General features: G+C 41.9%; 1 protein-coding gene and 1 non-coding gene across 4 annotated transcripts in view; both read left to right on the top strand.

Annotated features, from left to right (window-relative positions):
• The first annotated feature begins 2,220 nt into the window (after positions 1 to 2,220).
• The window catches only part of LOC142075049 (zinc finger RNA-binding protein-like), a 50,775-nt gene continuing 25,518 nt past the window's right edge, over positions 2,221 to 27,477 (top strand). For all 3 annotated transcript variants that reach the window (XM_075136043.1, XM_075136041.1, XM_075136042.1), the window contains exons 1-6: positions 2,221 to 2,447; positions 2,730 to 2,814; positions 19,672 to 19,954; positions 22,403 to 22,547; positions 23,343 to 23,561; positions 26,975 to 27,222. In XM_075136043.1, the coding sequence (XP_074992144.1) occupies positions 2,222 to 2,447; positions 2,730 to 2,814; positions 19,672 to 19,954; positions 22,403 to 22,547; positions 23,343 to 23,561; positions 26,975 to 27,222 (1,206 nt within the window). In that variant the 5' untranslated portion in view covers position 2,221. The remainder of the gene's footprint in view (positions 2,448 to 2,729; positions 2,815 to 19,671; positions 19,955 to 22,402; positions 22,548 to 23,342; positions 23,562 to 26,974; positions 27,223 to 27,477) is intronic.
• On the top strand, positions 17,262 to 17,398 carry LOC142075140 (small nucleolar RNA SNORA66). The gene has a single exon (XR_012670798.1). It is a non-coding gene; the product is annotated as a small nucleolar RNA SNORA66 (small nucleolar RNA).

Below are 27,477 nucleotides of genomic sequence, written 5' to 3'. Positions count from 1 at the left end.
CTGGCCGCCAGGTGCCCACCAAGCCACTCTATCACTCCCCCTCCTCAACTGGACAGGGGAGAGAAAATATAACAAAAGGCTCATGGGTTGAGATAGGGACAGGGAGATGACTAAGCAGTTACTGTCACGGGCAAAACAGACTCAACTCAGAGAAATTAAATTAATTTATTACCAATTAACAACAGAGTAGGGTAATGAGAAATAAAACCAAATCTTAAAACACCTTCCCCCCACCCCTCCCTTCTTCCTGAGCTCAACTTCACTCCTGATTTCTCTACCTCCTCCCCCTGAGTGGTGCAGGGGGATGGGGAATGGGGGTTGAGATCAGTTCATCACACATTGTCTCTGCTGCTCCTTCCTCCTCACACTCTTCCCCTGCTCCAGCGTGGGGTCCCTCCCATGGGAGACAGTTCTTCATGAACTGCTCCAGCGTGGGCTCTCCACGGGGCTACAGGTCCTTCGGGCGCATCCACCTGCTCTGGCGTGGGGTCCTCCACAGGCTGCAGGTGGATATCTGCTCCACCATGGACCTCCATGGGCTGCAGGGGGACAGCCTGCCTCACCATGGTCTTCACCACAGGCTGCAGGGGAATCTCTACTCCGGTGCCTGGAGCACCTCCTCCCCCTCCTTCTTCCCTGACCTTGGTGTCTGCAGAGTTGTTTCTCTCACATATTCTCACTCCTCTCTTCCTACTGCTGTTGCACAACAGTTTTTTCCCCTTCTTAAATATGTTATCACAGAGGTGCTACCACCGTTGCTGACTGGCTCAGCCTTGGCCAGCAGCGGGTCCATCTTGGAGCCAGCTGGCACTGTCTCTGTCGGACATGGGGGCAGCTTCTGGCATCTTCTCACAGAAGCCACCCCTGTAGCCCCCCTGCTACCAAAACCCTGCCACACAAACCCAATACAAGCTGCAATAATGTAAGCTTTAGATGATAAATAACTTTCCTCTTCTTGTTTGTTTTATGAACAAAAATATCTTTGTTGAAGTCTTACTGCCTAAGATGATTGCTGGTACTGTGGGATAAGAGAAACCCATGCTTTTGTGAGGACTGTGGGAGATCCCGAGCAGGGATGTTTTGAATAGGTGTGGCTTATGGAAAACAAATACTTCTAAAAAGATCACTTTTGAATTAATCCAGAAGCGAGTGTTTTATGAGTCTTGATTAGTTTAGATGATTAGAAAAGCGCACATCATAGCGAGGACAAAGTACACAAATGAGATGCAAGTATTTAAGGATTTAAGTTTTGCTTTGTTCAGAGGTTTGAGAAGCATCCGCTGCTCAGAGGGAAAGTGGAACAGGGTCATGGGGAACAGATGCAAATTCAGTCACTTTGAACAGGAGGTTACTCCACTGACTGTAATATACTGCCCAACAGTTTTTAGGAGCAATCTGATGGACTGCTGGTTCCTAGAAACTTCAGATAAATGAGCCCTGTATGGGTGAGGCTTACCTCACATGTACAATAAGCACATGGGAACTATTGCACAATTAATTTGTGGATGTGTGTCAGCTGTGGCACCTTGGGGACAGGTCAGACAATTTGCACGTGGCTTTAGCTGGATGACAGCTATGTTGCTATTCACATGTGTGATTGTGGTGGTGCACCCTGGGGCCTAGGTGAATCTAAAACTTGTTGCAAGGTTAGACAAGTCCTAGGTCTTGCTGTGAACTCTGCACATGTGCACTAGCTGCAGGTGCTGCCTTCTAGCTCCATGGCCTTGCAAGAGTACTAACTAGGCACCTGCTGTGTATGTCAGTCTTCAGCTGACAATGTGCTTGTGTGGGAAAGCTGGTAAATACTGACACATGCAGTACGTGTGTGGGGATAAACACCAGTATGTGGCAAGGATGGTGGTGACCCATTTCACCTAGATTTCTGTTACTTGAGCTACCTACTGCAGTGTGTTGTGCCTTTGCAGGCAAGAATGAGAAACCGACCCTATCTTTGCAATATGAGTCCACGGGTGAGTGCGGTGTGACTGTGGGTGCAGAACACAGGATAACGGAGGGAGGAAGGGGGCAGGTGGACGGTACGTGCAGCGCTCCTCTGAGAGCAGCTCTCCCTCGTGCCTGGGCCTCAGGGAGGGGGACTACAGCCCCCAAGAGCTTTTGCACATCCCGCGCATGCGCACATGAGGATTTGCGCCTCAAGCGCGGCGGCGGCTCCGCGGCACCAAGCGCGCTCTTCTGCGGGCGGGGGGGAGGGGGCGCAGTCATGGGCCGAACTACAACTCCCAGCGGCCCTTCACACATCTCGCGCGTGCGCACGGTTCTGGCCCGGCCGCACTCCACCGTTGTCGCCGTAGGTGTGTGGGGGGAAGGGAGCAAGCGCGGCGGTGAGGAGGGGGGAGGAGGGGGTGAGAGTTGGGAGTTCAGCCGCCGTTGTCGCTGCCAGTTTGGACTCATGATTCCTATATGCCCGGTAGTTTCGTTCACCTATGGTAAGTAACGGCGCTCGGTGTTTATTTGTGTCTGTGCGCGCGAGGGGGCGGCGGTGAGGGGATGCGGCCCGCGCGCGGGGCGGGGGAACGGGGAGGGGGGTCCTGAGGCGCTGTGTCTGACCTGGCGCTCGCGCGCTCTTTCTGTCTCTTGTCTGCCTGTCCCCTTCTCTTCCCCCCACCCCACGCCACCGCCGCCTTCTCCCTCCTCCTCCTGCCGGGCCTCCTGTCATGGCCCCGACCGCCGCCGCCGCTGCCGCCGCCTCTTGGTTATCGTCGACACAGTGCCCAGCCGGCTGGGAGAAGATGCCAAAATGGCCACCGGCAACTACTTTGGTTTCACCCATAGCGGGGCTGCTGCCCAGTATAGGTAACCGCCGCGACCCCGCCCTGCCCCTCCCTCTGTCCGGGCCCGGAGCCACCTCTCTCCCCTCTTTGCCTCCGGTCCCTTGTCCCTGACCGAGATCTCCCCGCCTCCTCGGGGGTGAGTGCTTGGGACTGCTCCCATTCCCCGGCCCGTGTGGGGGCCTCTTCTGCACCCCGCTCCTCCGGGATGGTTGTGCTTGGGACCCTTCTGCTTGTCTGCTCCGCCCGCGGGTGTGTGTTCTTATCCTCCTGGTAAGGGCCTCCCTGTATCCCCAGTGGTGTGAGGGTGGGGAGGTGGAGCCGGGCACCATGAAGAAGGAGGAGAATCAGCGGCAGCATCAGGTCCCAAGGCCCTTAAATTAAAATGGCCACTTGCAGTCAACACCAGCGAGTTACTGTCTGCCGCCCCCGGGCCTTTCTCCTTCAGCTTCAGGGAAGATGGGGCTTGCTCCCCAAGTCTTTGCCTATGTCAATGTGGGAGGATGGAATCCTTTTTAACATAGATTAAAATTACACCAACCCAACCTATGGGAGACTGGATGGATAAGGGAAGAGCTGAAGCACCAGAAAATACAGGGGACTGTCTCATTCCACTGAAGCAATGTTATAATTAATGTCTCTCAGAAAGTAGAGAAGATACTTTTGGGGCCAGGCACCTTTTTAAAAGATTTCCTACTTGGATATCTAAGACCAGGAGCAGGTCTTATAGTGGAGCTCAGGGACCTGTAACTGTACATCTTGTATAGACATACTGCCTTAAATCTTTGTATCTTTGTACTCTTTGTGCATCCAAATTGTGTATCAGAGTGTTAAAAAGTAATTGGTAGCATCTATTATATCACTTTTTCTGAAATCAAATTACTTAATTTGGCAAAAACTAGATACAATCAGGAACATCTTCACATTTTTGGCTTGTATTGGAGTAGCACCTTGAAGTCCACATTTGAATCTACATTATTCGTTTCATAAATCTGTAATAAAGACCTTCCTTGACTCCTAAGTCTTGGTTAATGGGAAAAACAGAAGAATAAAGCAAATATATGAGGGGTTATTAACAAATGAATGCAGATGTGTGCTACTGTTAACTAGCTAATCAAAATTGCATACCTGACATAGTTTCAGGAATATACAGTTTTATGGGGGTCTTGGAATGATTCCCAATCTATTCTTTCTATCTATTCTTTCCTGGAAATGGACATAAAGTACATTATACATTGGAGTAAATGAAAATTAATAGTTTAAAGGAGAGGATTAAACTTAGCTCGTCTTCTAGTTCTTTTAAGATTAAGTGCACACAGTATGTTTATGTTTTACTTGACAGTTATAGTGAAATTTGAAACTGGGTTGTCATGGGGTATGAAGGAGTTTCTAAATAGCATAGAGGAATATTTTTTTTTTGTAAGTAAATAAACAATCTTTAAGTGAATAATAAACTGAGAACCATATATCTGCAGTTTTGAAGTGGAGATTAATTTTTTAAAAATATTATTCCTTTTATGGTGGAGCTGAGGTGGTCTATAGACTTAACCTGAACCAACTCATTTGAAATTTCCTTTTGAATTGCGATATAAAAACGTGTAATTGGAATAAAGTTCAAGTTCAAAACTGTTTTCATATTTAATCCTAAATGTGTTCTTGAGAAAATGGAAAAACTGATTGAAAGAAGCTTTTTGATCTGCTCGAGGGTAGGAAGGCTCTGCAGAGGGAGCTGGACAGGCTGGATCGATGGGCCGAGGCCAACTGTATGAGGTTCAACAAGGCCAAGTGCCGGGTCCTGCACTTCGGCCACAACAACCCCAGGCAACGCTACAGGCTTGGGGAAGAGTAGCTGGAAAGCTGCCCGGAGGAAAAGGATCTGGGGGTGCTGATTGACAGCCGGCTGAACATGAGCCGGCAGTGTGCTCAGGTGGCCAAGAAGGCCAATGGCATCCTGGCCTGTATCAGAAATAGTGTGGCCAGCAGGACTAGGGAGGTGATCGTGCCCCTGTACTCAGCACTGGTGAGGCCGCACCTCGAATACTGTGTTCCGTTTTGGGCCCCTCACTACAAGAAGGACATGGAGGTGCTGGAGCGTGTCCAGAGGAGGGCAACGAAGCTGGTGAAGGGCCTGGAGCACAAGCCTTATGAGGAGCGGCTGAGGGAACTGGGACTGTTTAGTCTGGAGAAGAGGAGGCTCAGGGGAGACCTCATCGCGCTCTACAACTACCTGGAAGGAGGTTGTAGCGAGGTGGGTGTTGGTCTCTTCTCCCAAGTAACTAGCGATAGGACGAGAGGAAATGGCCTCAAGTTGCGCCAAGGGAGGTTTAGACTGGACATTAGGAGAAATTTCTTTACTGAAAGAGTGATCAGGCCTTGGAACAGGCTGCCCAGGGAAGTGGTGGTCACCATCCCTGGAAGTATTTAAAAGACGTGTAGATGAGGCCCTTAGGGACATGGTGTAGTGGGCATGGTGTGTTGGGTTGACGGTTGGACACGATGATCTTGGAGGTCTTTTCCAACCTTAATGATTCTATGATTTTTCCTTTGCTATCACAAGATATTTTTCCATTTGCGTCTCGGTAAAAGACTTTGCATCCTATAAGTGGTTTGTATATTTACCACATCTGAAAGTGAAGAGACACAGCGATCAGTGTTAAAGCAGTCCTTTCATAAGAATGAATTTAATATTTTGAGCAGAAAACACAGGAGTCGCTTAAAATGTCTAAAAAGGGAGCTTACCTTCATGAAGCAGATTTGGCAGGTCCTTAGTAGCTTGTTTACAGAGTGCTACAAAATGTATATTCCTCTCCAGTATATTTGAGAAAGAGATGGTGGTGGTAGGGGAAGATAATAAAAGATTTAATATTGCAACAAGTCCTCTAAGATTGTTGCCAGTATTCAAAGTAACAGTTTATGTGTCATTAGAAACTAGGATAATAGAGAATACAAATGGATGTTTATCTGCATAGTTAATACATAGGTGAGTCTCATAAATCTACAAAAAAAAAAAAAAATTCTGGCCACAGGACTAATCCATGGATTTTAAAAAAGTTGCTCAAAATAGCAAGTTGTTTTAGTAGGGCAAATCAGACACTTGAAACTGAAGACGTTTTTTGATATACGCCATTTAGAAGTCCTAGTGCTATAGTTTTTATAGCAAGTAATAGAAACTTTCATAATAAACACATTATTAGTCATGTTTTTTTGGGTTCTCTCTTGACAAAATGGCTGTCAAAAATTCTGATTTGCTGGGAGAACTTTAGGCTGCAACTTTAAAGGAATCTCGGTCAGTGCTCCCTAATGATAATATATAGAATCCTGTTGATTTCAGCACTTAGTTCAGCTAAGTGCAAAAAGTCTGTGCAATTCTTTTTAGGATATAAGCCTTTCTTGGAATATCTCAAAGTATGAAACTGTTAAATCTTCAGCTGGAGACATGCGGAAGAAAAAAAACCAAAACCAACTTTGCATCAGAAAGAAGAGAGTCTAAATAGTTTCTGATAAATAATTTCAAAGGAGAAAAATCTGCTATGCTAACTGAATGATATTTGAAAGGTGCTTGTAGTAAAGGTTTTCTGTATTTAATTCTAGACTTGTTGTAGACCAGTATAAACCCTGTTGGAATTCCAGTTTCTCAAAATGACAATATTCTAATTTGCATTAATAGTAGTGAAGGGATAACATATTAGAACTATTGGGTTCAAGAAAATAGCTTCTTAAAATCAACAATTGAAAAGATGATGAAGCTATTATTGGCATAGAAATCACTGTGTCTTCCTGTGATTCTAGTTTATGTGTGGCCGTGGTGGATTGTTTAAATACTCCCTCATCCTTCACATGAAGGATAAATTAAAATTTGTCCAAGGCATATAGTCTTAACATTAAATACTGATATCTGAAGCAGTTATAAAGGCCAGATTGGTACCTGCTCAGATGTTAGATCTTGGATTTGGGAAATTCATGAGTACTGTGTGCAGGAGTTGATAACGTATTTACTGTTGTAACATTGTAAGCAGTATAGTTCCCTGAATTGACTAGACGAAAGGGAATAGATGTCTGTTTTTATTAGTTCATAAATACTAGTTTTCATAAAGCACATTTGAAATCTTAACTCGTTTCATATTTAATCAAAGGCAGCAAAAGAGCTAAGTGCCCTTTAAACCTGTAAATAATGGATTAGAAGCATTCTTGTTCCTTTCAGTGTTGTCACTGCATAAAATTTCCTGCTGCCCTGCTCATTCAAAATTCTTTGTGTGCACTACCCAGTAATAACATCATGACTTAATGAGAGAAGCATTAGATTATGCAAATACGGATACAGGAAATTTCTCTGAATGTTGCAATACATTTGTACTTTCTGCTAGTGGTGGTATTGGGGCCTAAGGTTATAAACCTGCGTGCAATGCAAAACTCATCTGTTACTTAAATAAGTAACTGTATTAATCCATCTATTTAGGAGCCTGAAATAAATGTACAATTTGGTGATACTAGTCCTCTTTACTTTGTGTGCGTGTGTGCGCTCTGTAGGCCACCTGAACCACTGTGTCTATTCCTTTTGAAATGAACAACCTAATATTGGCTTGTCTTTCATGTGTAAAAATATTAGCATTCTTGATTCAGTGCTGCAGAAGAGGCATAGTTATGCTTTTATTTTAAAGTTGGCTGACTGAAATGTGGGGATGCTGATGGAGAGATAGGGACGTTGAGAAATGTTTGGACAGAGAAGTGTGCAAATGTGGTGGTCTCATTTAATTAACCTTGTGTTAAGATTTTGGTTTCTGTTAAGAAGATAAAGAATCTTTGAGTATCTGAGTTTCATCTTAGTGATGTTCATACTGTGTCCCTGCTCTAATGAGACAGGTCACAGATGGGAGATTCTTGGATAGTTAGGAGCGATTTGAATTGCTATCAAGTAGTGTGAATATTACTAAGTGTGGTGAGCCTTCACAGATAAACGCAATTGTAGCAGTTAGGGTCCAGAGCCAATCACAGTGCCTGTGAGTTTAGGTTAAGATGCAGCCTTCTAGGCAGCTATATGGAAGTGAACTCTTGCAATTATAGCTAGTTTGGCATTCAAGTGCAGTGCGCGATGTTACAGCATATTAGAGACTGGTGCAGAACAGCAAAGGAAGGTGAAATGCTGTGGATGGATAAGTTGGCTACTGAGAATTGTTTGGGGGTGGAGTGTTCTTTCACATTTGCTAGTACTTTTAATTAACTTTACTTTGGTCTTCAGTGTCTGCCCCAGTTACCTCTTCTTCAACTAGATACTGGTTTCAAAAGTATTCAGTCTTTCAGAGATGTTAGGGCTGTAATCCACACAGGCCTACTAGCTCAAGCTTAAAGTATCGCTAAACAAAATTCAGACTTGTACTGGTGGACAACAGGAAGATAGGAACAATACTGAGTAGGACTTAAGGCTTATTCTGAAGTGAAAACGTACCACTAGACTTAAACTTATGTTAAGAAAAACATTTATTCATCTTACAGTATTGTGTTATACGCACCCCATTCTAAAATGCATGGGGAATGAAAGTAATAATAGTTTTATCATAGGATGGATGTACATATATCATAGTGTAAAAACTCCAAATGCTTGCTTTCTGTGAATTTTATGCCCATGCTATCTTGAGTTGCATTGTATCTTAAAGGATATGCATTTTTAGCAAAAGGGACTTCACTGAATATGATTGAGCTGCATGGTGCTGATTCTCCTTTGTTCAATCTAAGTTAGTCTTAAGTGCTATATTAAATCATAGAATCATAGAATACTTTGGGTTGGAAAGGACCTTTAAAGGTCACCTAGTCTAAACCCCCCAGCAAGGAGCAGGGACACCTTCAACTGGATCAGGTTGCTCAGAGCCCCGTCCAACCTGACCTTGAATGTTTCCAGGGATGGGGCATCTACCACCTCTCTGGGCAACCTGTTCCAGTGTTTCACCACCCTCATTGTAAAAAATTTCTTCCTTATACCTAGTCTAAATCTACCCTCTTTTAGTTTAAAACCAATCCCCCTTGTCCTGTCGCAACAGGCCCTGCTAAAAAGTCTGTCCCCATCTTTCTTATAAGCCCCCTTTAAGTACTGAAAGGCTGCAATAAGGTCTCCCCGAAGCCTTCTCTTCTCCAGGCTGAATAACCCCAACTCTCTCAGCCTTTCTTCATAGGAGAGGCGTTCCATCCCCCTGATCATTTTTGTGGCCCTCCTCTGGACCCGCTCCAACAGGTCCATGTCTGTCCTGTGCTGAGGGCTCCAGAGCTGGACGCAGTACTCCAGGTGGGGTCTCAGCAGAGCAGGGTAGAGGGGCAGAATCACCTCCCTCGACCTGCTGGCCACGCTTCTCTTGATGCGGCCCAGGATACGGTTGGCCTTCTGGGCTGCGAGCGCCCATTGTCGGCTCATGTCCAGCTTTTCGTCCACCAGTACCCCCAAGTCCTTCTCGGCAGGGCTGCTCTCAATCCCTTCATCCCCCAGCCTGTATTGATACCGGGGGTTGCCCCGACCTGGGTGCAGGACCCTGCACTTGGCCTTGTTGAACCTCATGAGGTTCACACGGGCCCACTTCTTGAGCTTGTCCAGGTCCCTCTGGATGGCATCCCGTCCCTCAGGCGTGTCGACCGCACCACTCAGCTTGGTGTCATCTGCAAACTTGCTGAGGGTGCATTCGATCCCGCTGTCTGTGTCCTTGATGAAGATATTAAACAGTACTGGTCCCAGTATGGACCCCTGCGGGACACCACTCGTCACCGATCTCCATCTGGACATGGAGCCGTTGACCACTACCCTCTGGATGCGACCATCCAGCCAATTCCTCACCCACCGGACAGTCCACCCGTCAAATCCATACCTCTCCAGTTTGGAGAGAAGGATGTTGTGGGGGACCGTGTCAAAGGCCTTACAGAGGCCCAGATAGATGACATCGGTAGCCCTTCCCATGACATCGGTAGCCCTTCCCATGTCCACTGATGTAGTCACTCCATCATAGAAGGCCACTAGGTTGGCCAGGCAAGACTTGCCCTTGGTGAAGCCATGCTGGCTGTCTCGAATCACCTCCCTGTCCTCCATGTGCCTTAGCATAGCTTCCAGGAGGATCTGTTCCATGATCTTCCCAGGCACAGAGGTGAGACTGACTGGCCTGTAGTTCCCCGGGTCTTCCTTTTTTCCCTTTTTAAAAATGGGGGTTATGTTTCCCCTTTTCCAGTCAGCAGGAACTTCACTGGACTGCCACGACTTCTCAAATACGATGGATAGTGGCTTAGCAACTGCGTCCGCCAGTTCCCTCAGGACCCGCGGATGGATCTCATCGGGTCCCATGGACTTGTGCACCTTCAGGTTCCTTAGAAATATGCTGTTCTAGCTTATTTAATGTACACAGGAAGCCTCCAGTAAGTTACTGCTGTTTATAAAAAGATTTTGATAGACTTATTTTCAAATCAGTGAGGTCCCACTCTCAAAGGAGATATGTCAACATTAGAAAGGCAATAAGGGGCTCTGGGTTTGTTAACATGGGCTGTATGCCAGTATTGCAGTTGACTAATGATGGGGAGACAGAGGAGGTGGTGGTAATTGGGGAGGAAAGGTGCCTCACTAATCAGAGGAGCCTTTGTCATTTTTAGGACGGAAGTCTGCCAACTAGTTTGAATTTGCAACAGGCTCATGTCTTTAGGAACCGAGCACTTGGGGAAGCTTTTCTGTTAATGGTATAGTTACGTCCTTTGTAGTTATAACCTCAAAAAGGATTGATGGGTGTAGGCTTAACTCTGGGGTGTTAAATTACGTGTAAAATTTTGTCTGCTACTTAAATGCAACAATGGTAGGTTAAAGTGTAGTTGCGTTGTTGGTACTTAGAAAAGCAAAATAGTAGCTTAAGGAAGGAAATATAGAATGTTTTAAGAATTGAATACAATTTTCCATACTAGTGAAGTTTCTTTCCTTTTATAGAGAACTTGCCAATTTTAGCATTTTTTTTTCTGTTTAACATCTTCATTAATGATCTGGATGATGGGGCAGAGTGTACCCTCAGCAAGTTTGCTGATGACACAAAACTGGGAGCAGTGGCTGATGTGCCAGAGGGTTGCGCTGCCATCCAGAGAGATCTCATTGGGCTGGAGAAATGGGCTGACAGGAACCTCGTGAAGTTCAACAGGGGGAAGTGCAAAGTCCAGCACCTGGGGAGGAACAACCCCACGCACCAATATATGCTGGGGGCCACCCAGCTGGAAAGCAGCTTGGCAGAAAAGGACCTGGGGGGTCCTGGCGAACACCAAGTTGAACTTGAGCCTACAACGTGCCCTTGCAGCAAAGAAGGCAAATGGCATCCTGGGCTGCGTTAGACAAAGTATTGCCAGCAGGCCGAGGGAGCTGATCCTTCCTCTCTAACCCAGCACTGGTGAGGCCACACCTGGAGTCCTGTGTCCAGTTCTGGGCTCCCCAGTGCAAGAGAGACATGGACATACTGGAGAGAGTCCAATGAAAGGCCGCAAAGATGATGGAAGGACTGGAGCCTTCTCCTATGAGGAAAGGCTGAGAGAGCTGGGACTGTTTAGCCTAGAGATGAGAAGGCTCAGGGGGGATCTTATTAATGTATATAAATCCCTGAAGGAAGGGTGCAGAGAGGACAGAGCCAGGCTCTTTTCAGTGGTGCCCAGTGACAGGACCAGAGGCAATGGGCACAAACCGAAACACAGGAGGTTCCCTCTGAACATCAGGAAACTTTTTTTTTTTTTTTTACTGTGAGGGTGACTGAGCACTGGCACAGGTTGTCCAGGGAACTTGTGGAGTCTCCCTCCTTGAGATATTCAAAAGCTGTCTGGACATGGTCCTGGGCAGCCTGCTCTAGGTGGCCCTGCTTGAGCGGGATTGGACCCCCAGATGACCTCCAGAGGTCCCTTCCAACCTCAGCCATTCTGTGATTCTGTGATTTTGACATGGAAAATGCTAGTAGTTGGTACTTTTTCAGGCAGACGTAACATCTCAAGCTCAGTTCTTTTTGTCTTGCGTTATCATTGTGAACGTGGCTGTTAACTAGACTTGAACAAAATCAATGTTTTGATAATGAAGGAAGCAGTATAGGCATTGAGCTGTCCATTGTGTGCAACTGAGTAAAGAGAGGTAGGTACAGAGCATATATTTGCATCGCTGTTACAGACACTTGCAGTTATGTTGTGATGTACAGAGAGGAAAACATTGCAGAATTTGATTGGATTTCAATCAGGTATTGTGACTAAATGTGAAGATGAACAAAGCAGTAAGGGTGTATTGAAAACATTAGGATATTCATCTTTGAGATGAGTTATTGATAGTATATGGTTTAGCTATCCATTAGCAACTGGTATTTTTCGTTTGTAATGGAATGACGCAAGGATGTTTTTAGAAACAAGGAAGAGGAAGGGAAACTCAAAATTACTACAGAGAACTGTCTTTTTTAAGCCGTGTATAGTTAAACCATAGAATATGTTACTAGGAACTGCTAAAATTTAACAGAATTCAAGAGAGCATTGCACATGTGCATGCCTTCAGGCCTAGTGAATTGCATTACAAACAATGTTCTGTTCATAAAGTGGTAATAATAGGAAATTATCTTTTTAGAACTTTAATGAAAATTATTAATTCAGTCTTTAAATTTTTATGCCTATGCTGAGTGACAGACTCTAGAAAAACAGAAGTCTCTTCTAAAATACAACTTACTGTAGTGTGATATTTCATTTCACCATTTTATGCTGTTTATTGTCAAGTGTGTTTAGGAGAAAAAAGCTCATTTTATTATTTTTTTTAAAAAATATTATTATTTTGTTTTTTACTTTACTCTGCCCAGGTTCCCTTAACACACCTGAAACTTTATCTGACCAGTTACTCAGTAGTGCCTCTTCCTAGGTTAGAAACTGAAGAAGCAGCAGATTGTAGTGCTGCTTTCAGTTTTTGGAGAGTTAGGTCATACTTGTTTCAGTCTTCATATCCCTGAAAGAAAAACTGCAAAATTGTATTTTTTGCTATTCTGATACTAAGAGTAGTATATGAAACTTTGAGAAATCTGGCAGTTAGGTCTCAACAAATATGGTTTCCTTAATGCTAAAACGTTCAAATATTCCTAAAAGTTAGAATTCGAGAAATAAGGCTTAATTAGTGTGGGGTTTTTTTGTTTGTTGGTTGGTTTTTGGGGTGTTTTTTTTTTTAGTTCAAGATATTTGTATTTTAAAAGTTATTTTTAAGAGTAGCTTAAGTGTTGTGCTAAGCTAGCCTGAAAATCACTTCTGCATTTGCATGCAAAAAAAACCTGCAAGAAATATGTTTTAGAAGTTGTCATTTCTGAGGAAGCTGGTAGTTTGGGTAGAGACAAAATTGGTTTTAGTCCTGATCGTAACTCTATATCAAAATAGCACTCTTCAGAAAACTAAAGAAAATTAAATGTCCTTTGCCTCTAGGAAGAGTTTTCAGTGTTCATCGCCCTAAACGGAGCTGGAATAGCAGCAGTGTTAATGTGTGTGTTGGTTGTTAGTATGGAGATGCACTGGAGATCAGCATTTTTGTATTCCTTCGGCTTATGTGCACATGAATTACAATTCATTTTTGTTTTTAAATTAAATCAGTCAGTGTGATGAAAAGCAAGGCTTATAGGGAATCTTTTATGTGCTTTCCTCTGTATATACCTTTTACGTGCTATATATCTTATATGGAAATAGGCTGCGTTTTTCTGAAAGTGTATTCCTCTGACAATAATTGCTACAGATATCTTATTAAGTTTCTTAACGCATGACTTACTCCACAAATATCCTAATGTGGAAAATAAAATAACTTACGATCTTAAGTCACCTGAAGTTATTACCTGGCAAAATAGATAGCATTATAACAAAGTGTTGCATTTTCTTGATATTGTTAATGTGTAATAAATAAATAAAGCTTTCTACCTTCAATTTATTTTTTTACAAAAAAAACCTCAACACTTTTTTTATTAGAAAAGGCCAATAGCTGGAAATGAAAAAAGGACAAGAGCAAAGTGTTCTCCAGAAGATAATTTAGTATTTGTTTCTTAAATTTAAATGCTCCTAATTCTCTGTCATTCTTGGGCTGATAAATCACAGGAAATCCAGACCTTCTATCAGTGTTGCTATATAAAAGTAACTAACAAGTGAGGATTCTGCTATTTTAGAACTAATTATAATACAAGTTCTCATCTAAGGTTGGTTGTTGGTGGGGGTTTTTGTGGGGTTTTTTTGTGTGTGTTTTTTTTTTTTTTTTTTGTGGAAGAATGTTGCTCATTTGCAAACCTATATTAAATAGCTATTTAAATTAGACAAACCTGTGTGTTTTTGGAACCGGAGAACAATGTTTTGCTAAGTGGACACCAATACTTCATTAATTGCTATTGATCAGCACTTTCTGCCTCCTAGCCAGCTTCTCACTTAAAATCATTTTATGTGTGCTGCCATCTTTTTTCACTTTGGAAGTCCATATTTCTTTTTCTATATAAAAAACACTGCTACAGTTTCCTTGTTGAATATCTTTGTGCAGTTCAGAAAAGATTTTTAATTGCTTCTTGAATATTTGGTTTTTTTGAAAAGGGGAATAAAAATTACTAACAAATATGAAATAATTAATCTAGTTATTTTAATAACTAATATGGAGTAGTGATGGCTAACACCTTTTTGAGAGCTTGTTCTCAGGGTGTGGACTTCTTGTTGCTGGTTTTTTAATACAACTTAGCCAAATGTAAGTGTTTAGGCTGGACTTTTCCAGGTTAAATATCTACCTAGAATTATACTTTTTTTTTAAAGCTATACTATAGTTTAATTGATTTTATAAGCTATATTATAGCTTAATTTGTGGTGTAGAATTGGGCAGGGAGATCTTAACTCTTTGATGCCTTAGTGTTTTGGAATGGGGACTTAGAATTTGCAAATGGGGAAAAAGATTTTTACGTTATACTGTTTCAGAAACACAGTTCTGAATGTACACAGCAATATTAAATGTTGATGCCATGAAAGTAGCTGCAGTGTTAGTCTTATGTCCAGCTTGCAAAGTATCAAAGCAAAACATGCACCTGTCTTGGGAAAACTTCATTTCACTTGGTGAAAGGAGTTTCGTACACCAGACAGCAACATGGACAAGGCTAATTTTTGCTGTGGCCTTTGCTCTGGGATGAATTCTGCAAGACTGTGAGCTAGTGTGGCCCTTTACTCCCCAGAAAATCAGATTGACATGGAATTGGAGATTAGTGTGGAGAAAGATACACGGTCACAGCTCACTGCAGTCAGTCTTATCTAGGACGCTTAATATCATAGTGGTATTTCATAATATGTGGCACTTTTTCTGATACTAATGCATCAGAAAGATTAGTATTTTCCATCATTAATGTCAGTAGAAATTAGTATAGTTGTTCAAAGATTTGAATCAAAAGTATTTTACAAAAAGTATTTTTCTCATGCACTGTAGTACAATAATTGTGTGTAAAGAATTAATTCTCTTGATCTTGAGGTTCCTTAGGTAAGATGTGGAAAATGAGAGCAAGCTAGGTATACACTGGAGTGTAAAACTTCTGAATAGAAGCAAGCTTATTTGGGAGGAGGAAGCAAAGAGCATGGGGAAATAGGGATATGCATGTAGCAGTTTAGGGCAGATAGGGAGAGACAAAAAGCATTAGGTAAGGTGCTGGAAAATGACCTTCTGTAGTTGACTGAAACATATATCTACAGAACCTGGAGCAGAACAATTGAGTGCAACATGTAGACTGTAAACTGGCTGTGGCTGGGATAGTGAAAACACAGTGAAATAGAAATCCGAGCTGGAAGATGAGTATTGAAGAATGTGTGTTGTTCCTAGAAAACAGAAATTAAAGTGAGCTTGGTGGGGAAGCACTGTTACTATTATGATCAGCTAAAGAAATAGGTGTGGTATGAATAAAATATATTCTTTTTGAATGAAAATCTCTGGCAGAAGAGGTGTTATTAGAGCAATACAGCAGAGTAAGATTTGAAGTTGCCAAGTCCTTTGCCTGTAACTTCTTAAATCAAAGAATGTTGTTTATTTTGATAGTAAGTTAAAACACTGTAAGAATTGTAATATGAAGATACTTTGAACTGAATGTTCATAAACTGGGTTTGCTTTAAGTAAATGTTGGTCTAGAACTCATTTGCTTTTGAAACTGAATCTTTTATAAACTAAGGAAAAAATTCTTGACAGTGAGGGTGCTCAGACACTGGAACAGGTTGTCTAGAGCAGTCTTGCAATCTCCATTCTTGGAGATGATTGGAACCTGACTGGACACAAAGCCCTGGGAAACCTAATGTAACTTCGAAATTAGCTGTGCTTTGAGCACAGGGTTAGAACAGATGACTTCCAAATCTTTGTTTCAGCCTAAATTATTCTGTGATATTTTTTTTTTAAGCTCCGCCTATTTAGTAAAGCCAGTTGGACTGCGTATCTTTTCATGTGAAGAGCGCTAGAATTCCTTGAACTCGAAGATGCTAATAAGGATATTAGAATTTATTTTGGGGAAGAGAAGAATTGACCTACAAAGAAAACTCACCAAGTTACCAGGTCAATCAGTTAGCTTCTCTGTCTGCTTGTAATTTGGTTCAACTTTTTCCCCACTGTGTTGGGGGATTAAGCTAAACTGAATTACTTTCTTTGTTGTGGTGAAGAACACACATGTAGCTTGTTACCATAGCTCAGCTGACATACTGTATTTCATTGTTGCACTAATAACTCGATCAGGTGCCTAAGTCTTTTGGAGTCTTATTTATTGGGACTGAGTTGAAATACTTGATGTGGTGCAGTATGGACAATTATTACTTAAGGTAGAGATTAGTAAAAGAATTGTAGAGAAGGAGCTGGTAGAGGTGGTTAGTAGAATTAGAAGAGTGATCATAGGAATAATTGCAGTGGAGTACCCTAGGGATTGGTCTTGAGTCTTTCTTAGTATTTATTAGTATGGTGTGTCATGATATTTGATGCAAGGGAAATATTGTCAATACACAGGTAACTTCACAAGAAGCTGCTTTGAGGAAGCTAGACTGTTTGGAAAGAAAACAGTCTGGAGCAGAGTGGGTAGCACAGCTGAAACTTCATCTGAAATGATGCACACAGTTCTTGCCATCTGTAGTCAAGAAAGAAGAGTAGATAATACTAGGATAGGTGCAAAGAACAACTGCAAGAAAGATCAGTGGAATAGGGAGTCTGGCAAAATAGTCTGGGAGGAGGTAAGTTCATCTCGGCAAATGTGATGAGGCACTAATCACCAAACAAGGATTAAAAACTCTTATAAGTTAAATGAAGTTGGCACAGAAATCTTTTGATATAAATTAATTACATGAAAGTGTCTGGTCATCTTAATGTTAAAAGGTTCTCAGTAAGACCATGGGGAGAAAAAGAAACATCATAAACTTAGAAAAGATGTCGCCGTGAATTTCTGTAACATAGTGTAACATGACTTTTAAAAAGGAAGAAGCAGTCAATTCTAGAATATTTTTCATGTAGTCTTGCAAACTTGATCACTAGCTCTGCATGATGTTGCAGAAGCAAGGGGAACAGGTTTGCTAAAGTAAACATGGTCATAGAACTATATTAGCCTTAGAAATCAAATGATTGGGGCTGTTAATTCTATACCATGATAAGGAAGTTTGATACAAAAATAGCACAGAAGAAATGAAACTGTCTGTAGCAGAATCTTGTTAATAGTCCTGCTCATAATGATCACAATCTCTTCACAATATTAAATACTGAAAACTGTCAGGCAGCTTTAATCATATATATTCTGAGAACAAAAGCATTTTCTTTGATAAACTGACTGATACTGTTACTTCATAGTGTGTTGTGAACACTGTATTGTATTTTGTAATAGTAACTTAAGCATGGTTTCATGAAACTTGAAGAGCCAAATTAATGCTTCCTGGACAGGTCCCTGTTCTTTCTCCCCCTCCCATTTTTTTCCTCTGCTTCCATACGTATAACTTACGTGGGTTCTGGCACTCAGCAGACTGTTTTGTGAGCTCCAATGTTTCTAACGTTTCTACCATGTTAGAAAATGAGCCCAGCAAAAAAAAAAATTCTCATAGTTTTCTGCTAGATTAATGAGTTAAATCAGTGCACTCAATAGCTTGACAAGTAGCAGAACTAGCGCTAGGGATGGAATAGGATGGCATAGCCAGGTTTGGTATATGGGAGGAGGGAAGAATAAGAGTGGGGATAGGATGGAGCAAGACTTTTCCTTGTTGGCAGTATTAGACTGTTGATGTGTTCAAGTACAGTCCGAGTTATAGTCTGCTGCCTGTTTCCTCAATTTAATGTATTTTTAGTAGATACATATGGTAATGTGAATTACCTCAGAACTTTTGAATATTTTACATTTCTGTACTGTTAGATATGTAGATAATGCAGCTTAATTTTATAGATTGTTATATACTTTTACCATCATAAAATAGTCTTCCTGAATTTTCTGGTGGAGTCTGATTTCTCACCTTAAACTGACAAAACAGAGAAACTGCCTATATACATCAAGTAGGAGGAATTGTTTCAAGCAGTGGTAGGAGCTACACCAGAGTGGTTCAGGTCTTTTCCTTCCACTGTTATGCTAAGAAGCTGAAAATAAAATGAAACATAATTGTGAGTACAACTCACAACTGAATTAAATTTGGATGGAATGCAAGTGGTCTTTTAAGCAATCAAGGGCCTAAGATGGGAAGAAGGTGGAGTCCAGGCATGTAAGTCCAATAATAACAACAACATTTTCTCTGTGTGTTTCTGCTGTAAGAATGGCTTTTTTTTTTAATATATATATTGAAGTTAATGGGTTCTGCTGTAATTAAAATGACAAAATCAGAGATGTGAAACCCTATAGAGATTCTTAAATATTATTGAAAAGCAGTGCAGGAAGTGTACTAAAAACTTCAGAATAATCACTCAATCCCCATTTCATATCATTGTTCCAGATAGTGATATTTTGCCCAGTTCACTTTATTTGTTTAAAAATAAAAATAACTGTTCTAGGCTTTTAATCATAATGCACAGTTATAGATCAATATAGGACAATAATATTAGTTTCAGTTCAAATAATTAAGCCTTTGAAGCCATCACTTTTTATTTCTGCTGTTAATATTTACTCATTCTTAGTAAATAGCCACATATTAATATCCTACCTGCAAATTTAAGAGAAGCAGATTAGTCTCAGCATGTGCCTGGAAGATTGCCAGAGCTCTGGTAGCAGTCGTCTTGCTCGATCTGACTGTTCTTTTGATGCTTCATGTTGTGAGGCAGTGGACTTCTGTATGAGTGAGTGGGGCCAGCTTTTATAATTCTAAACTTTTGTGGGAAAAGTCCCTTATCAGAGGTGTGTATTTAAAGTGTCTCTGCCTTAAATTTAAGAGTTCTGAGCTAATTTTCACGGAAGTCTTCAAAATCTCATTACTTTAATGTGGTTTACTGAAAAACATCATGCAAGTGTAGGTCAGTAATGAGCTCTCACAGAAAAGTAGTATTTTTCTTAATTTGACAGGTATGTCAGTTTTATTGAAGAACTACTAAAACACTTAAACTTATTGGTCATGAAAAGATAACAGTGTAAGACTTCTGTATTATTTTGAATGAAAGACTTGAGTTCTTTTCAAGCAGTGGAACACAACAACCCCCTCCCCCCCCCCTTGCGAAGAAGAAAGTCATCACCTGCATGATATATCTGCATCCACAGAAACTTCAAAATGATACAGCCTTTTTAATGGGGGTGGAAGAGAGATATTAAAAGCCATTAAAGTGTATGCATAGATAGATAGCTGCTCCAGGTCTGTTTGTAGAACAGACAAGTATTAATCAAATCTGGGATTTTGAAATGTTTAGGCATTAGCTTAGTATGTTGAATTAATCTAATTATTTACTTACTGTCTTTTTCCAATATAGCCAGCAGCCAGCTTCGGGTGTAGCCTATTCCCATCCAACTACAGTTGCTAGCTACACTGTCCACCAGGCACCAGTCGCCGCGCACACTGTTACTGCGGCCTATGCTCCAGCAGCAGCTACAGTTGCAGTAGCCAGGCCTGCTCCAGTAGCTGTTGCAGCTGCTGCAACAGCTGCTGCTTATGGAGGCTATCCTACAGCGCACACAGCTACAGATTATGGTTATACACAGAGGCAACAAGAAGCTCCACCACCACCACCTCCTGTCACTACGCAGAATTACCAGGTGTGTGAAAAAAAAAATTACTTGTGTGATTTTTAAATGATATGTTAAAAGGAGGAGGCCTGTTTGGATAAGAGAATGTGATGATATTTATATTTTTTTTCTTCCATGAATCACAGTTTGAATGCAACTCAAATTACTTAGTAGCTAAAACTGATAGAATGTGAAGTGACTGCAGTCTCATATGGCGTGTATAGAGGATTATCAGCAGTAGTACTGCAGGAGCTAAGATTTAGACATTCACACAATAGGCAATAAATTGACATTTATCTCCAAATGATTTTGTGAACTACTGCTGAAATACTTGTCTCCGCTAGCCTAAATGCTCAAGTGGCATGCGGTAAACTGGGACATGGAACTGATTTAGATGAAAAAACTGTTCCAATAAGAATTTTCAGTGGGAGATAAAAATAGTTCCCTTGTCAGATTCCTGGGTGCCACAGGAGCTCTAGTACCAAACGTAAGAGGATAGAAGAGTACCCTAGGAGAGGAACTACCCTTTGGGTAGGTTTTGAGTACCCTTTGTGAGACCACTGCCTAACCTTGCGTGGCTACAGGCTTCTACAAAAGGGAACTGTTGTCTGTTTTCATCTTGCCCTGACCTTTGCTGACACTTCCTTGCATTGAATCTAGCAGTTGTCAGCATTTGGGTGGGTCAGTTCAGGATAAGGATCCCACAGAAAACTAACCAACCAAAAAAGGAGTAGCAGCTTTCCACAGGATTGACAGGCTTCTGCAGTATTTCCTTGGTTCTGCACAGTTGTGATGCCAATGCAAGAGATGAAGGTGGGATCATGTAGGGCTGTGAGGAGAGATGTGATGGTACCTCAGACAACTTCCCATTCTTATGCTGGCTTAAATGTTATATGAAACAACATCCTGTCAGTGACTTGTATTCCTCTTCAGTTCAGGAATAAAGAAACTTAGCAGTACAAATCAGAGTGCTGCATCAGTTTTTGCAGTTGGAAGATTTCCATCTGTAGAGGTTATCTTGGGATTTATCTAACATAAGTGTTTACTCACTCTTTCTTAAAAACTGAAGAGGAAAAGTTGCAGTTTTTCCTGTCTGTCTAGATTCACCAATGCAAGCGTATATGCACATCAGTAACCCTAGCCCATTGGTTTCAATCAGACAGCTTAGATGCGGAAAGATGAGGGGTTTTACATGGCCAGGTAGTTTCCCATTGGAAATGTAAGCTTTATTTGTATTTTTATCAGCTTTTTTGCTACATAAACATTTGTTAGTCAGTCTTCAGTGGATATTTCTAGGCTGGTGTGTTTATGCACAAGAGTTATCAAACTGTTATGGTGTGGCTCATAGTTAAAATGTGCATTTACTATGAGACAGAGGACATTGAAATAGTATGTCCTTTGTAACAATTCTTTAACTTTTTAGTCCTAAACTTATCAAGGCATTATCTAGATTCTAATTAGTGTTTTTTTTTGTTTAAAAGGACTATACTGTTGCTGTATGTTATAAATTCCTTCGTACAGCTTGTTACATACGGTAATGAATCGAAACGTAGGAGTCTTTCCAGTAGCATGTTTACTCATAATTATTAGGTCATTAAACTAGTCAGTTATTAGATGCATTCATACAGAAGAGAGTCCCCTAAACTAAAGAAAAATAATTCTACTTTACAAAGGTTGGATGGAAAAAGAGATTTTATTGTTATATTTCTTTGAAATAAAAAGAAATTTTATACATTAGTACATTTCAACTAATGTAGTTCATGCCTTGCTACCCCTCAGTTGATCAACTCTTTAAGCTTTACCATAAATATGATGAGGATGGGAGAATATATGTACATGCATATAGTGTCTTCCAAGCCCTCCCCTTCTAAGCTTACAAACCATCTCCTGAGTTCTGGAGGTGTTGAATGGGCTACTTGCCTTGCCCTTGTAAACTAGATATGGTTCCCCAATGGAATAGTTGATACACCAAAAAGTAAAGAAGGCTTTAAAAGTATCACTTTCATACTCTAAAAAATATAACCAAGAAAAGTCTTGTTGATGACAGGATTTTTAAAGCCAATAAAGGGTCATGTTTGTAAACTTGTGAATTTATTGTGGTTTGTGGAGACCTGTGGTGGTTTTTTCCTTCATATTTTACAGGAATGTAATCTGGTACAGTCATTATGAAAAACTAGTGAGAATAGTTGATTTTTGGTAACAAAAATAATTTGGAAGGGAAAGTGATTTAATAGCGTGAGGTTAATTCCTATATAAAGTCTGAAAAAGACCATCAGGGTTTTCTTCAGGCCTGAAGTATCTGTAAACATAAATTTAATTTCTTTAATGCATATATTAGTATATACTGTATCTGTAAATATTTTTTTAAATCTACTTTAGTAGAATAGAAGAAAATTCTTTGACTCTGCTAATGATTTTTGTTACTCCAGATATATACTTAAGGAGAAATTTGCTGGTTTTTCTTTTTTGAATTTTTAGGATTCCTATTCTTATGTTCGATCTACTGCCCCAGCTGTAGCTTATGACAGCAAACAATACTATCAACAACCAACAGCAACTGCTGCGGCTGTGGCTGCTGCTGCCCAGCCTCAACCTTCAGTAGCTGAATCATACTACCAGACAGGTGGGTGGCATGATTCAAACTTCTGTCATTATACACAGTCTGTGTACTACTTTAATACCTTAAAAATATGTCTTTGAATATTTCACGTTATCCAGATTCTTTCTTTTTTTTTTTTTAGGTTTTTTTTTTTTAGTTTTGACATGTAATCCCTGTCAATGTGTAGAAAAATTTGCTGCACCTAGAACTTGAACATTATTGTGACATTGCCATAAGTAACTACCTTTGAGGTTTGGATTGTTATTAAATACACTCAAAACGTAGTTCTAGGCAAACTTTTGCTGAAGTAGGTTCAAAGTCAATGGTGGTTTCAGATGCTAACTTGGTTAGAAAGACTTTTTTTCTTTTAATTCTTTAGTTACTTAATGTATGTAGTTCTTTAATTATTGGTATCATGAATGCTACAAAGCATAAATCCTATTTACTTTTTTTACTTTAATTAGGAATAATAGGAAAGTTTAGATGTACTTTGGTTTAGTGGACTCTAGTAAAACCATTGAACGAGAAGGTTGTTTAAAAACGTGGCAGCACAGTTAAAAATGCATAAATAAATCTGAGGCTTACTAGTGTGAGCTGTGACACAATTAAACAGCTGTGTGATATATGGTAGGCAATGCATAACCATTAAAAAACCTGTAAAAAAAACCAAACAAAAGCACAAAAAACAACCAAATTAAAACAGAAAACACTTATGTGTTTATTCCCCAGCATATCATTAAGTATCACTTAATATAGTTTGCATTTCATTCAACTAAAACATATCAATGTTTGTACACTTCTATTTTCTATCCTAATTAGCTCCAAAAGCAGGATATAGCCAAGGGGCAACTCAGTATACCCAAGCCCAGCAAACACGACAAGTGACAGCTATAAAACCTGCAACCCCAAGTCCAGCAACAACTACGTTTTCTATATATCCGGTATCCTCTACTGTGCAGCCAGTAGCAGCTGCAGCTACTGTTGTTCCATCCTATACTCAAAGTGCAACGTACAGTACAACAGCGGTTACTTACTCTGGTAAGAATTTTGCATATTATGTTGCTGGGATTTTTGCAATTGTTACAGGAGAGGATTTAAATACTCGGAATTTTAGCAGTTTGTGTTCAATTACATCATGGTCTACTGAGAAGTATCAACCAGTTAAATAACAATAATGGCAAAATATTTTGATGTATCTTTAAAAGAGGTTTGATGTTTGTATGTGCCTATTTTGTTACATGTGAGAATATACAAAGCATTGGCATTGCTACATGCACGGTGTTTTATTACTTACTGTAAGGTTTGGAGAGAAAAGATGGGGGATAGAAAAAATAAGGAAACACATGCACACAAATATAACCCAGGGAAATTGGGAGCATGCTGCCATCAAACAGCAGTTACAGAGACAGGGAGGAGCAGTCCAATAAAAATCTTGTAAGTTTGGGTTGTCTTGACCCAAAATGGGAGGAGAATGGGTGCTAAAAAAAAGACTTTACTTAAAACATTAGAAATCCAAAAAGTAGTTAAAGATTAAAAGATGTTAACTTTATGGCCAGATGGTAATCAACTGGCATATTATAGCTACCTTGAACTTTTTGTTTTGTTTTCTGTTTAAAAAGGGATTTTAAGACTTCCTTGAAACAGAGCCTGATCATAGAATAGTTTGGGTTGGAAGGGACCTTTAAAGGTCATCTAGTCCAACCCCCCTGCCATGAGCAGGGACATCTCCAACTAGATCAGGTTGCACAGAGCCCCATCCAACCTGACCTTGAATGTTTCCAGGGATGGGGCATCTACCACCTCTCTGGGCAACCTGTTCCAGTGTTTCACCACCCTCATTGTAAAAAATTTCTTCCTTATACCTAGTCTAAATCTACCCTCTTTTAGTTTAAAACCATTCCCCCTTGTCCTGTCGCTACAGGCCCTGCTAAAAAGTCTGTCCCCATCTTTCTTATAAGCCCCCTTTAAGTACTGAAAGGCTGCAATAAGGTCTCCCCGAAGCCTTCTCTTCTCCAGGCTGAATAACCCCAACTCTCTCAGCCTTTCTTCATAGGAGAGGCGTTCCATCCCCCTGATCATTTTTGTGGCCCTCCTCTGGACCCGCTCCAACAGGTCCATGTCTTTCCTGTGCTGAGGGCCCCAGAGCTGGACGCAGTACTCCAGGTGGGGTCTCACCAGAGCAGAGTAGAGGGGCAGAATCACCTCCCTCGACCTGCTGGCCACGCTTCTCTTGATGCGGCCCAGGATACGGTTGGCCTTCTGGGCTGCGAGTGCCCATTGTCGGCTCATGTCCAGCTTTTCGTCCACCAGTACCCCCAAGTCCTTCTCGGCAGGGCTGCTCTCAATCCCTTCATCCCCCAGCCTGTATTGATACCGGGGGTTGCCCCGACCTGGGTGCAGGACCCTGCACTTGGCCTTGTTGAACCTCATGAGGTTCACACGGGCTCGCTTCTCGAGCTTGTCCAGGTCCCTCTGGATGGCATCCCGTCCCTCAGGCATGTTGACCGCACCACTCAGCTTGGTGTCATCTGCAAACTTGCTGAGGGTGCATTCGATCCTGCTGTCTGTGTCCTTGATGAAGATATTAAACAGTACCGGTCCCCAGATTGTACAAGGCTTGGTAATCTCTCGGTGACATCCCTGATACGAGCCCCCGGTAAGCAGCACACCTCTCTAGAGAGTGCGTCCGGTCGGCAAATGGGTGCCTCCATACCTCTCAGAAGAGAGTCACCTACTACTATCACCCGTCGCCTTTTCTTAGTTGCGCTGGTTGTTATACGGGGGGCAGGTCGGGCTGCCTTACTCAGCTCCAGTGCCTCTCCTGGTGTGACGGGACTTTCTTCTTCAGCCTGCAGAGTGGTGAAGCGGTTCTGCAAGGGCACCTCAGGCTTCAGGGGAAGTGTCTTCCTCCTGCTGGTCCTTGCTGTTGCAACCGTCCATTCTTCTGCATTACTGGCCCCCCTCTCTTCTGTGTGTGCCGGTGGGGGAGTTTTTGGCTCTTTGGCCATGGGCTGCGGGTCCACTGCAGACTGCGCTTGGAACCAGCTAGCTAACTCCTCAGCCTCCCTGATGTTACACAGCCTTCTCACCACCTCCTGCAGCTCAGCCACCTGCTGCAGGAGGTCCTCCACCTGGGCACACCTTTTGCAGGCTGGTCTGCCACCTGTCCCTGCCCCAGGAGAGAGGTCTAGGCACTTCCTGCAGTCTGAGGTCTGCACTGCAGCCTCTCCCTTCAGCAGCTCCGCCTGTGTGGAGGCATCGGCCACTGCTGGGGTAGATGGTGCAGACCCCAAAGCCGGGGCCGCGGCCTTTGCTTTCAGATGAGTGCCCACCATTCTGTCTTGAGGGTCAGGTAGGATGAGTGCCCTTGACCTGTGCAGATGGTCACAGAACAGTGCCCGGTTGCTGGGTTATGTGTATGCCAAGTCTCCCACTTGGCCCGTGGAATGTCCCTCCTTCGAAGAGGTGCCTTCCAGTGCAAACTGACACGCCCCGCTCTGTTTGCCTGTCCTGTTGGCAGTGTTCCTGGTCGCTAGTGCTCCCTGGGGCTGCCTTTAGTGGGAGTGAGGGGTGGCCGCTGTTACTCCTGGTCCCGCCCACACCTCATCAGCTGCCCTTGTGAGAGCTGCCGGCTCCCAGTGGGTCTCTCCGCTCCCCTGGGGTTTCCCTGGCTCAGGAAACCCCCCTGTACTTGTGATCCGCAGCTGAGGGAAGTGCCTGCACCTGAGCTCATCGCCTCTGCGAGAGGCAGAGGATTAAAATAATCAGAGGATTAAAATAGTTGAACCAGTAAATGTAGAAAGTTTATGGGAAAACTGGCTCAAAGGTATGAAAGCCCAGTTTCCTTGATTTATTCAACTTTGATACTAGAAATCAAGGAGTGTGTAGACAGGGTGTGCTGCAGAGGTTTTAGCAAGCAAGCAGCTTCTCTGCACTAAAACAATTTAAATCAGCGAAATAGAATGTAATAGCACTAGCCTTTCTGTCTTTTATCTTCATGGGGTTTTTTTCCCCTTCCTCTACATAATATCTGTCCTCCTTTTCATTTTGGAACTTGAACAGTAAATCTGGTTCTGGAAGACTGGTTACTTCAAGTGGCCTTTGATAAATCTTTTATTAAATTTCTTGTTACATCATACTCTGTCTTACCAGATGTACTAGGAAATTTCACATGTTCTTTAGGGATGCTTTGATATATCTAACATAACTGCGTGTCTGCAAAGATTTGTCCAAAATCAAATATATTCCTGATACAAGTGGTACGCTATGTATTTGTGTACTGTGAAACATTAAGAAAAAATCAGACTGCCTAACAAGATCTCAATAAATCGTTTATATCCTGCCCTGCCCCCTCCCCCCCCCCCATTATGCAACATGCTTGGTATTAGTGTATTATGTAATTGATACATGATGTACGGTGATGTAACATTTATTTTATTTTGATCTTTGAGGTACCTCTTATTCCGGCTATGAAGCTGCAGTGTATTCGGCTGCATCGTCCTATTACCAGCAGCAGCAGCAGCAGCAGAAACAGGCAGCGGCAGCAGCTGCTGCTGCTGCTGCAACAGCTGCTTGGACAGGGACCACCTTTACTAAAAAGGCACCATTCCAAAATAAGCAACTGAAACCAAAGCAACCTCCCAAACCGCCCCAGATCCACTACTGTGATGTTTGTAAGATCAGCTGTGCTGGACCACAGGTACCTGTATTATGTAATATTCTGCTATATGCTTTAGTCATAATTTTTTCAACTAAAAAAATGTCCCCTTTAAGAATATTTGTTAATTTTTAAAGACCTGATTTTTTACTTTTACTAAAGGAATAATTAAATGAAAATGTGTGCTATTATAGAAAGAGGTCCTATGAGAAGACAAAAAGATGCATCCCCTTAGCTTGTACAGAGAAGCTTCAGCTGTGCTTTGGACTCCAGAAGTATTCTAAACTTTGAATTTGA

This window comes from Calonectris borealis, chromosome W, assembly GCF_964195595.1.
Source record: "Calonectris borealis chromosome W, bCalBor7.hap1.2, whole genome shotgun sequence".
NCBI lineage: Eukaryota > Metazoa > Chordata > Aves > Procellariiformes > Procellariidae > Calonectris > Calonectris borealis.
This window is presented reverse-complemented; position numbering and strand designations above follow the sequence as displayed.